At 42.7% G+C, this 15,588-nt stretch overlaps 1 protein-coding gene across 2 annotated transcripts; it reads right to left on the bottom strand.

Moving 5' to 3' along the window:
- Positions 1 to 286: 286 nt before the first annotated feature.
- On the bottom strand, positions 287 to 15,373 carry RAB1A (RAB1A, member RAS oncogene family). Of its 2 annotated transcripts, none has more exons than XM_026080696.1 (6): positions 15,115 to 15,373; positions 7,986 to 8,058; positions 5,430 to 5,525; positions 3,828 to 3,923; positions 2,635 to 2,766; positions 287 to 2,361 (listed from the first exon to the last, which is right to left on the bottom strand). In XM_026080696.1, the coding sequence occupies exons 1-6, from the start codon at positions 15,135 to 15,137 to the stop codon at positions 2,164 to 2,166; spliced, it is 618 nt and encodes a 205-aa protein (XP_025936481.1). In that variant the 5' UTR covers positions 15,138 to 15,373; the 3' UTR covers positions 287 to 2,163. The 2 variants fall into 2 exon arrangements, with proteins under 2 accessions (XP_025936481.1, XP_025936480.1); XM_026080695.1 differs by lacking the exon at positions 15,115 to 15,373 and adding an exon at positions 8,738 to 11,512.
- Positions 15,374 to 15,588: the final 215 nt, after the last annotated feature.

Below are 15,588 nucleotides of genomic sequence, written 5' to 3'. Positions count from 1 at the left end.
ATCTTGAACACAAGAAATAAGCTACTGGTGCCTGTTTGCTACCACTTTGAGTCTTAAACCTGACACAACATGTTAAAGCTACTTAACATCTTAACTCTTAGGTGAGGCTACAGTTCCAGGCACTGTTCCCCTGCCTCTGATTTTTAGGCCTAGTCTTCACTCCTCAGTGCAACTCCAACCTCTCCCCAGGCTCTAGCACTTAACAGTACCAGCACATTAACACAGTAATGACTTAGTAAAAAAAAACAAAAAACAAAAAACCACTGAACAACTGGTATAGCCCAAGTTGGTTTTGCAATGCTTTTATTACTGTATATATTAACATTGTTTTGGATAGTATGTAGCAGGCATCTTGACATTTAAGTTCATTTGTGCAGTTCTCTGAAGGGAAGATGTTTTACCTTCAACACACCTCCATCTGTTCACTTCCTGATCTTAGCAGCACTCCCTACTCCTACTGCTCCAGCTTCCTAGGAGCGAGTCACATATAATGAATTATACCAACAAGCACATCTCTAATAGAAAGCACATCACTTTATTGTGAAGGTCTCAAGTGGAAGAGTTCAACTTAACCATGACAATACTTTTATGTATTACAATTGCCTGTTGATTGATGCAACTATGTTGAAGAAAGCTGTTAGCCAAAGTTCCCCCCCCAACCAAAAAAAAGAGGATATTTGCACCAGTTTTAGTTTATACCTCACAACATACTTAGGCTATAGTTTTACTATCACAGGGTGTATTTACTACTAGGGGAATGTTACATGGTCTTTCAAACATGAGACTATTTACAGAATAGGCTGAACATTTGAGTTTAGATAAAGCTGAACAATTTTACATGTATAGGAAGTGTTATAGGCTAGCTTTCCTGTGGCTTTTAGCTAGACATCAGGCACTAATGATTTGATTAGCTCTGTACAAAGAATCACACACTGTCCAAAACCTCTTGGCTGCTGGTTAGTTCCAAATTGTTTGAAATAGCGCCTACTTTGCGCAACAGTCTGGTGTGGGGTCTTACTTGACCAGTAAGATCACTTGTCCCCATTTCATCCTTCTGATGCCTTTATGCATAACAGAATAGGAACTAAGCTGTTGCACTAAGTCAGAAGAGTATTGATTAAAAGAGGATGGAAGTAACAGTATATAGAAAAGACAAAATGTACTGGTAGAGTCACACCACCTCAAGGTTACTTTGAAGTCATTCATGTTCAGAAAATACTGTTCTCCCCTACTACACAGAGCAGACAAGAATCCCTAAATCAAGTCCTTGAGAAATAAATTAAGTTCCAAGACTAAGATAGGGAGCTGCTGTACATTCAGAATGCATTATGCCTCCATGAACATTAGCTGGGTGTTCCAGGTACAGGATATATGCCTTAAGCACCATGACAACTCAGTCTTTTCGGCCATAGTCACTAGTTTTACTTCTGGGGAAGTTATCTGGTCTACTAGAGGGGCTGAGTGCCATGGCTGCACAAAGATATGTTTTGTGCACAATGCAAGCCTGATTTCCCCCTTAGCCATACAAATTAAGACAATATTTATCACCATACAGTTTGATATTACTTCCAATAAGTACAATATTTATTAAACATTTCTTCAGTTTTGTTACATATTGTGCAACAAATTACAATATTCTGCAGCCACAAATTATATGCAGAGTATGAAGAAACTATTAATCAGATAGTGTGATCTTTCCATTTATAATTCTACAAGAAGGAACTAGTAAATCAGATCTTACATATATCTTACTAAATTTTATGCATGGAAAGTGACAGACACTGTTGTGCTGTTTGATACAAAATGGCTAAACTTCATCTTCAGAAGACTAAACCTGACATCTAAACATGCCAATAGAAACATCAAAACAAAAATACATCCTAACCAACCACAGGAAACAGTCTGGTATCAGGAAAAGCAACAAGGATTACACGTTTATAAACCAGCACAAAGGTTTAAAACAGTTCTGAAAATGAAGTTAGCTGTCTTGAGTCAAGGGAATAAAAAAAGTCAGTATTGACCATTTACAATCTCTGACCTTTGTGGAGACGGTAAGAATCTGTTGTAGTGCAGCTACATACAGTACAATTCAGGCAATTTTTTTTTTCACTTGGGTTCAGATTGCAAATTCATTGTTGTGAGACAAAAGGGGGGAGGCAAGTTTTAGCAGCAACCTCCACTAGACTGCTTGACTGGAGTGCTCTGAATTTTAACATTGGACTTCTCTGCACCACCAGCTGTAGCTCCAGGACCCATTCGTTTTTTAATCTCAGCAGCCATGGTCATGAAAGACTGTTCTACATTTGTGGCATTCTTTGCACTGGTTTCCAAAAATGGAATTCCAAGAGAATCCGCAAATTCCTGCAATTGAGAAACAGCATATAGTAAGTTCATACCTCACCTTGTAACCTGGCACACCTCCATAAAAACCACAAGTTCCTAGACCACCATCCCACTTCTAAACTCCAGTTTCGTCACTTGCACTGGAGTACTCAAGGGCTCATTATGCTGCTGGCATTTAGGGCACATTGACATCTATGTACCAAGATGCATCCCTACACCAGAACTTACTCAAGCACATTATGATCCAGACTAGGTGTTCAACCAAGTAAGTATATATTAACATCAACATACCTTTGCTGTTGTATAGTCTACTACTTTCTTTGTGGTCAGATCACATTTGTTCCCCACCAACAACTTGTTGACGTTTTCACTGGCATAACGGTCTATCTCCTGCAGCCACTGTTTTACATTATTAAAAGACTCCTAGGAGGTAAGAGAAGTGTAAGAAAGATTCCCTAATCAAAATGAGAGCTCAGTGTTATTCACTAATAACTTGGAAAGAATGTAAAGCAACATAATTTCTCAGTGTGCTTCACAGCCAGAAGATACAGTCAGAGGACTTTCTACTTAAGTACTACTGTATTTATCCACACAGTACTCCCCTAATTTCCTCAGGGGAGTCACAGGGTCTATAGCTCTTCAGTCCATTGAGGCAAGCCCTACACAATCACCCCTTGCTCCACTCCTCCCCTTCTTCCCCGCTCACTCTTAAAAAGCCAACATCAGTTTCCACTAGCAGGGACTCCTCCTCCTCCTCCTCCTGTAGGAGAGATTAAAGACACAGCACATAGCTGAAAGCAGAACATGAACCCCAGGCACTTGCAAGACACCAGGTGTTAGCTGCAAACCACATTGGTTGTGGAGACACTGAAACGACCTTTGACTCCAGAAATGCAGAACCACCATGCTGAACTGACATTCAAGTTCGTGACCAAACCTGCTTGTTCCTTTTCTATTAATTCAAGGAACTCTATACTCCAAGAGCCCCCCCAAACAGGACTACCACACCAGTGATCTTTGCAAAGATTCCTTCTCAGAAAGCACTGGCTCACTTATACCCCGCACACATGCTGAAGATTCTCCATTTCAGAGGCCAATTCTTAAGTTCAAGTATCTTCAGAAACCTTTCAACTTCAGGCAGTAATTCAGAGTTCCTGCTGCCAAATGCAGGTTGGCAAGCGTTCACATGTAACAGTCAGTTAGCTGCCCAAGTTTTAGGTTAAGCCTAAGATGCAACTGCTTTAGAAACACGTAGCCTAGCAGACCCTTTATTTCTATGTTTAGCCCCAACCCAGAAATCAGAATGCATTTAGCCTGATAAACCTTAATGCAGCCTGGAGAACACAGATCACCGACTCCTTCAAAAATGCTGTGTTATAAATCCTATGTCATGCAAAAGCATCAAATTGCAAGTTTTGTTGCCACATTAGCCAAGTGTATTCCATCTTGGGAAACACTGTAGGCACAGAGGCTTTAACACTTACCTGATCTGTAACATCATACACAACTATGATGCCATGAGCTCCTCTATAGTAACTGGAAGTGATGGTTCGAAATCTCTCCTGTCCTGCTGTGTCCCACTACAAGACAAACAGGATCAGTTGCTGCAGTTCACCTGTATCAGCGCTGCACATTAACTTGCAGAAATACAACTTGGCTGATCAGCCATCCAACTATAGGCATATCTAGTCCAAGTCACATCTACAGGAACTGTTCTGAAACTGCATCTGCATCAAATGAAACTTAAGATAATCAAGAAACTGGTATTTTGAATTGCACTTCAGTAGGAACTTTTCTAGAAGTGCTCATCTATTGAGTTTTAGACAAGTATAATAAAAAATCTCACTAAAAACAGTTTTAAGTAGTTTTGACTCAAACAGAAGCCATTTTTGCATCTGTAAACACAAGTCATAGGTCAGAGGGGTATCGGTATCTTTAGTGTTCCACTCCCTTTAACTTGCTTGGTATAGGAACTGCTGTAGAAGTGTTTAAAAGTGACATCCTCTTCAGAGGATGAAATGCAACATTTCAGAAGCAAGTCTCCTCTGGTTCCCTTCTCCTGCCAGGAGAGTTAGCATAAAGGACAGCTGGTGCTTATCCTCTTCCCCCACCAGGGTAGGGGCAGCAGCTCACCCAAACACTTGACAACTTCTACTCTTCCTGGTTAAGCTACCTTAGCATCCATTTCTGTTCCTGGAGCCGTATCAAGAATAGGGCTAGCAGCCTATTAAAAATAGGCTTGCAGACAGAATTTTAGCAGAGACAGCATTCCTAGTGGGCTGCTCTGGACTCAGGATAGCTACATGAGGTCTGCAGGCTCAGAATCAGGCTTCTGGCTGTAAACTGGAGTCCTGCTCCACAAAACCAAGCTCAGAATCCCTGAGTCACTACTTTAAGTCCCAAGAGCCTCCACTTGAGCTGGAGGCTGTGGCTGACAAGGATTACATGACCTTGCATAGATATTTGATTTCATTACACACAAGTCACCCTTTTAGAGGGCTTCAAGATTAGAGAAGAGAGCTGCCAAGTCTTTTCCTCCACTTACTCCTAGCAGAAGCCCAAGAGCATAACCAAAAAACACTACCCAGCGCTAAGGCAGAAAGGCCAGTTACAAGCACCTATGTCAGTTTTTCCATTTGGGTCAATGAAAGCAGTTACAAAGCACTATACAGTACAGATGGCTATTAACAGCTGTTGAGGAATTTCTTTCATTTGTACAAATCCTTGTTAAGTACTGCAGAATTCCACCACTTCAGTTTTGATCTGAGAACATACCAACATGGGATCCTACCCTCTTAATCTCACTGCTCACATTGCCTTTTAAATACTTGCACTTTTTCTTCCCAGTAAAGAAATTCTTAGCAGGTAGTTTACCCTTTCAGGCAGACAGTCTTGATACATGCCCTTCTTTAAGGGCAGAGAGGTCATGAGAACTCTTGCAGATGGGTAAAAACCACCTAGCTTAGAAGATACTACTTATGTATTAATGATTAGGTAAAAAGTACAAAGATAACCTGTTGAAGCTCAAATTTATATTCACAACCATTAGTAGCCGAGTTACCCAGGAGTCAAGAAATATTACTTACTATTTGAAGTTTGATCGTTTTCCCATCTAGTTCTATAGTTCTGATTTTGAAGTCCACACCAATTGTGCTGATGTAACTTTCTGTGTACGTGTCATCCTAGGAGAAAGTTAGTAATAAGTCAAGCCATTTGCAGCTCTTTTGTAGTCACCTACTCTGCTATGCAGTAGACAAGCACCACTCAGACACCAAAGGTACTTAATTCACTAACACAAATGGTCTGATCATTCAGTGGAAAGCCCAGAAGGTAATTAAATATTTCTCACTGAATATTTACCTTTCAGAATTTCTTAAAGATTTTTAAAAATATCTTATATGACAAGATTTATGCTCCCAAATTAATAAGTAACTCATTTCTGAAAGTTCTCTAGGATTAAGTCCTTTTCAACTGTGGTTTAACTCAGCATTTGTTCAAGTTGGCCGACCAAAGTGCTATTTAAAATAACCATTATGGTTATTAAAATGCCTCCGATTTCTATTTTACTTTGAGGGGTTTTCATCTTTATTACATGGCATCTACCTACAAAAAGCTAGAGGCTTTGCCTCAGTCACATTCCACATCTGATTTTCAGGCCTTCTGCTACCACAGCTGGTTGCTAAGAAAGTTTAGAGTTACAGCTTGGATACTTGTATTAAAGTCCTCGCCTCTGCAGCCTGAGTAAATACAGGAAACGATGCATCGCACAAGTTTTAGTGGCTTGCACGGAACTGACCAAGTCTCCAGCAGGCCTTAAGGCACACAGGAAGTTTCAAATGAGTCTTTGCTGGGTGCTAGGGATTGTTAACCTACTGGCATGAAGGATATTTCTATTCCCTCAATACCAGCAAGACTGAACTTCAGATAACAAGATACCATGAAGAGCCCTATGTAAACAACAGCTATCACAAGAGCAAGGGATTTCTTTGGGTTGTGAATGGAAGACACCTTAGTTAATACATTTCGCTTAGGGAACAGACAAATAAGAATAAAGTCATGTCATTCTGAAAGGCTTAATGCATTTACTTCCTTAACACTTCAATACACAAAAGCATATATTTGAGAAGCCTGATACAGTTTAACCTGCAGCAGGAAGAACATAGGTAAGTGAATGCTCAGTAATTCCTTATGTCAAAGTAAAATTGCTTAATTAGAAAGTCAAATTTCTAAAGTAAAAAGCTACTTAGTTGAAAAAATACCAGATAAACTGAGCCCAAACTTAAGCTGGTCGTCAAAAAAAGAAAAGTTGAATGATTCACACTAAGTCAAAATTAATTCAAAAGCATCTGCAAGGGAGACAGGCTAGATTGACCTGGGAGCGCTGCTGCAGCTGTGGTATTACTTCCAATTCGCTGCCTCTAGTTCTGAGAGCAGAGCAGGTTACATCTTTCTAGTGTTTACGCTGGTTTTATTGTTGATCTGCCTAGTACAAGTAATGCTGCACAAACACTGGCCGGAACAGCTTTAACTTGTTCGTCCACCACATACAAATTGCTTAACATTTTATATGAATGATGTTGAACAAGACAGGCTCTTTCCAGAGGTGCCTACAGCAAATGTTTAGTATGTGAAACCACTGCCATTATTTTGAAGTAACATCAAGATGTAATTCCACTCCCCACCCTTTCTCTCCTTCCATAGCAACATAAAGCTGCATTTTGGGATAAACAGATAGAGTCAATGGGACTCCAAAACTGTCAGACCCATTTTAACTCTTCCCATTAACAGGAAGACTAAAGGTACCAATTCACTTTTGTAGCTCATGAGATATACTGCAGAGTGAAGCAATCCAGTCGCATCAGTTAGAAATTCAAGTGCTTTAGCAATACTCAGCAATAGCTGGTCATATAGCTCAAGTCCTTCTATGTCATGCTGTAAGACAGAGGCTTTGGCACTCATGGTGGCCTTACTTGAAGCATTACAAGAGTCTTCTGATTACAGGAAGGGCAAGTCTCAGGTGTGCTGCACTGCACCACAGCAGATGCTCTTACATGAGGTTCCAGAAACAGCAGCCCGCCAGCAGCTTTAAAGTCTTACACACATTCATTAAAGGAGGCTTTAAGGCCTTACTAATCCTAGCATAATATTTAATTACATCTCCCTCAGACTATACAACTGATAGGCCTCTTCAGTGAGGACTTCAAACTTTATCTGGCTGAAAATATTCAGATCAGCTAATAACTGATCACCTTCTTGCCCAGACACACTTGGATTCTTCATTCCTGAATGTGTACACCCCAAAATTTAAGTGTGTTCTTTCATCTTTAGTGTTCAAGATAATCATGCACCCCTAGTGTAATGGTGGGACTTAATTTAAGATACCTTGTTCTCAAGTACCAGGAAAATGAGAATTAAACTTAATCAGACATTTTCTTGATATTTCTTTCCATTATTACTCATGAACTAATACATCATCTGGAAACAAATGCACAAAACTGGAGGGCGGTGGAACATTTTAATTATTCCTTGGTATACCAACTCCTGACACACATCAGTCCTTTCAAGTAGCTCTTTCAGCAAAGGCATTGTTGCTAAGTACTCAGTAGCTTTTCTACATGAAGTTTTCAAGCATGATCACTTACTGCAAACCTAAGTAGAAGGCAAGATTTCCCAACACCGGAGTCTCCAATCAGAAGTAGCTTGAATAAATAGTCACTGCAGAAGAAAAGAAATATGTCACTTAATGAAAACTGCTATTGAGACCCAAATTCCTTATAGCTAGTATATTACTACATTTGAGCTGGTTAAATGAGTTTACTACTAGGAAATAATCACCTACAACTCTGAACTTCTCTATCCAGTTTAAAGCTTTCACAATACACTTAATTTACCCTATATGCAAAGTGTAGAAATGTTCTGAACACAGCATTTTTCTAGAACTGTAGTTTTATGAAGTTACACAAGAGATATTAGTATCACTATCAGCAAGACCAATATAGTCCTACTACAGCCCTTTTGTGGCATAGCTAATACTAAGATTGTGCTTCTTAGCAAAGTCTAAGCCTCAATGCTTACTTGAGTGACTTGAGTAGCATGCACATAGTAGCAGTAACTGCTCTGGTGGACAGACAGCTACCTTTGGATCCTCTTTAAAAATCAAAGGCTTGATTCCAGCACACAACTTCAGAAATATCATGTAGCTGGCTAAAAACAAGCAATTCCTTCCTCAGTTTAAGTGGCCCAAATCTAAGTTTCAGTAAAAGCCAACAGTGTAATATGCAGTTTAAAGGTAGATAATATTAACATCAAGTTTAGTGGCCTGCTAAAGCAAAAGGAACATTCACCTTCCATGACAGACTACTAACAGCCAGTAACAAGCACATGCTCCACTCACCTTTCAGGAAGGAAAATAAAGCTTGCCATTGCCAGATGAGAACACATTCATGCTCTAGAGGATGTCAGGTGGGATATTAGCAATTCTAAAGTCATGCTGACAAGGATGACAATTCTTGCTTTTGTGCTCAATGCTGAGTCGCTCTCAGCACTGAGAGAACAAGCACAGTATCCTAAGTGACTGACCTATTCTTTACCTGCAGATAGGGAATATCTGCAAAATAGTAGCCACTTCACTATCTCTATTAATGCTGAAACACTGGCACTTCATGGAGGCTGCTTAGAACTACCTTAACGATTTCTAGCATTTGTTCTTTACTGCAGAATCAAGGATAACACTTCACTTACTTTAATTATCCCTTATTCTAAAGGGCAGTGAAGATTTTGCTATTAGCAAAACATTAGATTTTGTGTTAGTCACAACAAGACAAATATGGCAGTTTAATAGCAAAGATCAAATAGCAGGAAAAAAGCAGTGAACCACCACTTAAACAAGTTACTCTGCTCACTATATATATTGGACTAACCCATTCTAGACTCCAGCCCTGTAATGTCCAGGATTAAGCCCTGTGATCATGTAACCACAGGAGTTTACAACAGACATGCTCCTAGGCCCACTTAACCAAATGGAGAAGACAAAGCTTGAACACCTACAGTCAACTGTCCCCACCTATTATTCTCTAACACTGCCATTGACTTTGGCTGGCAGGAATCCAGCTAGGAAACTGCATCCATCCTGCAACTGATAAGAGCCAAACAGATGGCCAACTACGAGGCTTTTCACCACTCCTCTGTTCAAGTGCCTGGAGGACTGTCATTCTGGCTGGTCCCTGGCTGCAAGAACATGCTCAAATGAAGTCTTCACCAGTTTCTGCAGCTCTTCTCTCAAGGCTACAGCCAAGTTAAAAGTGGTGGATTAGCAACTAATAAGCTAATCCTTAAAAAGGCAAGCTGCCCCCACAGTGCAAAGTTAAAAGCAATCAAGGTATTTTAAAAATCAAAGTCACTGAAAGAACATTTAGCAGTTTAAGGTCATCAGAACTCACTCCCTCTGTCAAGTCATATACTAATACAAGGTAAGATGGTTTTAGAATTATGACAGTAATTACCCCAACTAATTTGGGGGAAATAAGGCATGCAGGTTGTGATGAAATCTAACTTAAGTTTCAAGATAGCGACCTGACCAGAAGCATTATTGCTAGCAGCCAAACCCTGGTGATTATTGCCCAGGATAGCATGGGCAAGATAGGCAGCTGCTGAAGCCAGAGCCTGCCTATAAGCAGGCACCAAAACCCTTGCTTCACAACATGGAGCCCTGAACACTTCCTCTCTGTACGCTTCAAGAGAGCAGTTTCATATTTCCTGTGGTTTCACTTGCAGAAACCCTACCACAGCCACACTGACGATCCAGCAGTTGAAGATGCAAGGTTGCGTGCTGTGCTGTCACAGGAAAAAAAGGCTTCAAGTCCCCAAATCCCTTTTAGTGTGCTGAAGCAAGACTAACCGTGATGAAACACCGGTCAATACCTTTCCTCCCTTCAGCTACCCATCACTGCTACCTCTGGAGTGCCACCAACATGCAGCAACTGAGGCAAGCAGCTACATGATAGCAACTGTAGCAAGAACCATTTAAATCCCTTCCTATCCACCCCCACTAACAATTTAGTTCTCTGGGAGCAGAGAAACTTGACGTAGTCTGGAGCACAAGGTGCAAGAGCTCTCAAGACCAGGTCCACTATCCAACCTATACCCCTTCCCCACTGCCTAAGCTTTCAGTTAAGCAGCTTTAGAATAGCTCATTTCTATTTCATCAATTTTGGTTGATAAACAGTCAATCAACAAATTTCAATTGTTAGTTCCCTGCAAAACTAGATGTTTTCAGCAATACTAAAGTTAATTACTACTTGTAGTAGCATTAATACACTTGAAAGTAGTAGAGCCTGCAGCATGTTATAATCCCCTTAAGAATGGTAACATATGAATATTACAACTACATTGTCTTCACTAAAATTATTTTCCTGCTAATGTCAGTGGAGAAAACTAAATCCCTACCTAGCGTAGCTAAGGCTTCAGCTACAGGTTTGAAGGGTTCACTTAAGAGCTTCCCCTTGCTTCAAAGGGGGATTCAGGTTCCCCCCAAACTACCAGGTACCTTGTGCTCCTCTTGGTTGTTCCTATTAGTGTTAGGAGCAGCTACCAACCAGCTATATCCTGCTATGAAGTCTTCCATTTTACATGCAGGCATTTATTGTTCAAAAGCAAACAACTATAAGGGTTTATCCATAGCACTATTGTTTTAAGTTAAAGCAACAAGAACCCAGAAGCCTTATATTTATACATCTTCACTGTTAAGATCTTCCCTCACTTGGGCTTTGGTATTTCAAAGAGATCATATAATAACTTAAACCACCTGGTCTATCCCTATCCAAAGCAGGGCCAATGTCAGTCTGATCATGGCATCACTAAGAACAGTTTTACCAAGCTGCTCTAGGTTTATTACACCTCCAAAACAGATGCTAAGTGTCATGAACCCTAATTCTCCCAGAGAAGCAAGACTGAAGCTTAAATCCTCTGAACTGATACAGGTTTAAGTAAAACATTGATATTTAAGTTTATAGAATTAAAATTAGTATAATTAGGATTTTTATGGGCCAATAACATAGCTCCTTCCTTTCTAGGTACAGTTGCTTTATGACCTTTTAGAAGACACTAGGTGCCTATATATGAGCTTTGAGAATCAAATGAGCAATCTGTTACACCTGGTATGATGTTAGATGCAGCTTTAAGAATACAGCTTTGCTTTTTTTTTTTAAAGTGAAGGAAAATGAGAACAAGCTACAAGGTTCTGCTGATTTCAGTTTTACTTCCAGACTGAACTAAGCTGCTGGAATATTTGAGTGAACAGCTTCAACTGTAGTTGATGTGTCCAGCAAGCCAAATACAGGTTATTCTTGGTATTCTCTCCTGAAGAGCCACCCAATCATTTCTGAAGCCACTGAATTCTGCTCTTTAATCTAAAGACTTAAGTCACTAGCTCTTAAGGTCTAAAAAACCTTCATAAAGTGTGCTAAATGCAAGCTATGCAGCATAACCTTCTCCAAGCCAGTTGAAAATGGTGTGAATTCAAATTTATCATTCAACTATCTCACACTATTTATATAAACAAGTCATGTTTAATACCCACAAAAGACAACACACTGGAGGAGGATCTGCAGCAAGGCAGGTAGGTACTGACAGTGAGAGTGAGGCTTTCAAACCCTTCTCACCACAAAAAGGAGAAGGTCACTTTCTCTCACTAACAAGATAAAGAATAGATATGCTAAGTTTGAATTGCCTCCTGCAAAAAAGCCATCTCCAAAATGCTCCTGTCAAATCCTTGAGTGAAGAACAGTCTCATATTACATGCATTTTCCATGCAACAGTCAGTAAGCACAAAGTTCAGCAGAAGACCAGGAAGTCAAGTCTAGGACAGATCTGTCCAACGCTGTGTGGAACAAGGGATCTGTAGGCCTCTAAGGTACTGTAGTTTATGCAGGTAGAAGAAATGTTTTCATGACAGCAAGGTTTTATCCCAATACAGACAAGACCAAGTAGTCATCTGCCTCCTGAAAGGCACTGCAGCAATCAGCTTTAATCATTGATGTCAGCAGCAAGTTTATTGTAAACAGATACTCACTGCAGCCTCGAATCCCCAGTCTTTGTTCTTCCACCCAAGAAATTTTGAAAAGGAGCATGACTGTCACTTTGATTGCACACTGTTTGTGTAAATAAATAGGATCTAGAAGACATAATGCCACTTTCTACCACAGATTGCAGTTCAGAAAGGTTAGAACACAGTTTATGATATTTTCAGCAATATAAGAGTTGTCACTCAATTGTCATTTACTGAACTCCATGATAAGAGATGGAAAAGCCCACAAAGGTATTCTCTAACACTTCTGAGGAATTCCAAAAGAGACTTACTCCAAAAACACTTCATTGCCTCATCTCCCCTTGAAGGAAGTATCTAGAACCCCCTGCATTCATCAAGATTAAATGTCCTAACCACTTAGCTGTTCGACAGTTCACCCTCCCATGTGTTTATGCTAGTCAGCCTACTACATCCGAGTTGCAAAAGGGACAGGAAACACTGAACCTGACAAGGCCTCCACATGATCTAGTCACAACAGCATCAGTATTGACATTTTGCTTATTTAAGCACTGTAAAGAGGTGGAAGGAACACCTCTTGTGGCTAGGCAGGCAGGTGTTTTGAGAAGCCAGCCTCTCACCAATCCCTCCCCCTACTCCACTCACACCAAAAAGCACGCTAACTGGTCAGTCAGGCTGTCCTGCAGCCCTGGCATTTCAAGGAAGTTCCCAGAAACACATACTCTCTGCAAACCTTGACACCAGCAGCTTCTAATCCTATAACCTCTTTTTATGTAGAAAGACTGGCACTGAAGGTCTTGCCTCCTTCAGTTTTATTAACAGATTCCTGAACTAGTTAGCACACTGACCTCTAACAGCAGTCTGGCACACCCAGGGGAGAGGAATTAGGGCTACAACCTAATCTGAAGCAGCATTCAGGAAGTAAGAAAGTGTTACATTACAGGCAAGATACTTCTGAAAGGACAAATGGACATCTGGACCTGTTACAGGTAAACTAGAAGGAACAATGTTATAATCCTGTAAATAGTCTTCCTGGTTTAACATTGATCCAAGTGCACATATTACAGAGACAGAACAGAATCGTCAAGCCCGTTGTGCCCTTCCCTGCTCTTATCCCCATCCTGCAGACACAGCCCTGTCAGGAAATGACAATTCAACATTACAAAATTATTCTCAAACTACAGCCTTTCCTCCTTGCTTTGCTTTCAAGAGCTCAGCAGTTCTCACCACCAGGAATGAGCACACTCCACTGAGAATCAGTCTCCATCTTCATAACAGCATTCAATATCTCATTGGAGGAAACTATTTTCTGCATCAGTTTATAAAAAGCTGGAATGCCTCAGGAAGGCAAGAAATCCGTAGAAAAAAAGTCCCTTCAACCTCTCTCTATACAGAGAGGCCTAACACTCTGCAGGCAGTCCTCCACTACAAAACCCATCAGTCTGCAAGGTAGGTTTGAGTTCAACCCTGAGAGTCATTATGTCCATGAAGGCACCAATAATCTGTTAGTCTCTCATTCACTGATTACATGCAACTACTGTTTCAGCATTTTCAGAAACCATACTAGCAAGCTCATTATGTAATCTTGCCAAGATGTAACTTGAGTTCCTGGCTGTACCTCTTAGTTTTCACCAACTATCACAAACTAGCCAATAATTACTTTGCCTTCTATTCCTATTTGCTCTTCAGGTGATTTTAATGGACCCAAAGTGCTTGCAATCATGCTAGCCATGAGCAGAGCACACAAAGCCATGACCATGCAAGTCTGAAGCCATAGTTGTGTGAAAGAGCAAGCTTTTAAGACAAAAGCTGCTTAAGTGCTATCCATAAAAAGATACAGTGAGTATCTAAAACAGTAACATCACACTTTAATACCAAAAACACTTCAGTTATATTAGAGGGCACAGTGGCTTCATCTTCCCAAACCAGAGGGCCAGGAAAGCCAGCACATGGAAGCCTTCTAAAAACAGCCTTCAATGCTAGAGTGATGAGAGGGAAGCAGCTGGTCTTAAAGTGCTTTTTAACCAGTCCCAAGTCTCTCCTCTTGGTCACTCAAAAAACCCCCAAGAGTGAAACAAGGTTTATTGTCCCCAACATCCTGGTGGGCAAGTCACTGCTCTTACTGTTGCCAGGATACAGACAACTATTGGCCAAAGCACTCAGACATCCCTACTCCCAAACAGGTCAACTAGGGAAATAAAAGGTCGTATTCCCATGACTGAGTACCACCCTCTGGAAAAAAAAAAGTGCCATCATCAGGATTTCCAGGCAACTGCAATTTCAGCCCAAGACGGCCCCTAAGAGCGTTTCATTATCAAGTCGCGGCGTTGCAAAACCCACACAGGGCACGAAGTGTTTTGCAAGAGCCATGTGACACACACATGACTTGCAGCTAAAGCGCAGGGTGGACCTCCGGCTGCTAAGCCGCCAGCGGCACCGGGCCGGGCCGATCAGCTTCCACGAAGCGCCGTGTCCCCGCGCACCCCGCGCGCGCTCGCTCGCTCCCGTGCGCGGCGGCGGCGGCGGCGCCGGGACAGCCCGCGGCCGGCGCCCATGCTCCCTCCCGCGGCAGGCGGGGGGAGGCCGAGGCGCCTCGTTAACTTTCCMCCCCCCCCCCCGGTAACCCAACCCGCGGGGACGGCCCCGCCGCCCCCCACCTCCCCAAAGCGAGGCCCCGGGTTGGGGGCGCGGCGGCGCGGGCAGCCCCCCCGGCCCCGGCCCGCACTCACTACTCGGGATTCATGCTGGACATGTCCGTGGGGCCCGCGGCCCGAGGGACGGCGAGCGCGCTCCGAGGAGGGGGGCGGCTGCAGCGGTCAGGCACCTCCCGCCGCCGAGGCGGGCGCTCCGCGGATGCAGGCGGCCAACGGCTCCTCCCGCCTTCGCCCGGCGCTCGGCTCGGCCTGCCCCTCCGCCGGCGCCCTGCCCGCTCCGCGGCCTCCGCGCTCGCTCTTCAGCCCAAAATGGCTGCCGGAGCCCAACCAGGAAACGGGGCGGCCGCTCGCCGAGCAGCGCTTACATGGCCGGGGGGCGGCGGCGGGGCATGCCGGGAAGGCGAGTCCTCTCGCGGCGGCCGGCGCAGCGCGGGAGTGGCGGCGCGGACTCGCTTTCCCGGCGGCCCCGGCGGCCCCGGCGGCGCAGGCGCCCTGGGCGGCCTTTCTTCCCTTGGCCCCGTCGGCTCGGCGCGGCGGCCGGCGCTGCCG

The sequence above is a fragment of the Apteryx rowi genome, unplaced genomic scaffold (genome assembly GCF_003343035.1).
Source record: "Apteryx rowi isolate R43461 unplaced genomic scaffold, aptRow1 scaffold_53, whole genome shotgun sequence".
NCBI classification, from domain to species: domain Eukaryota; kingdom Metazoa; phylum Chordata; class Aves; order Apterygiformes; family Apterygidae; genus Apteryx; species Apteryx rowi.
This window is presented reverse-complemented; position numbering and strand designations above follow the sequence as displayed.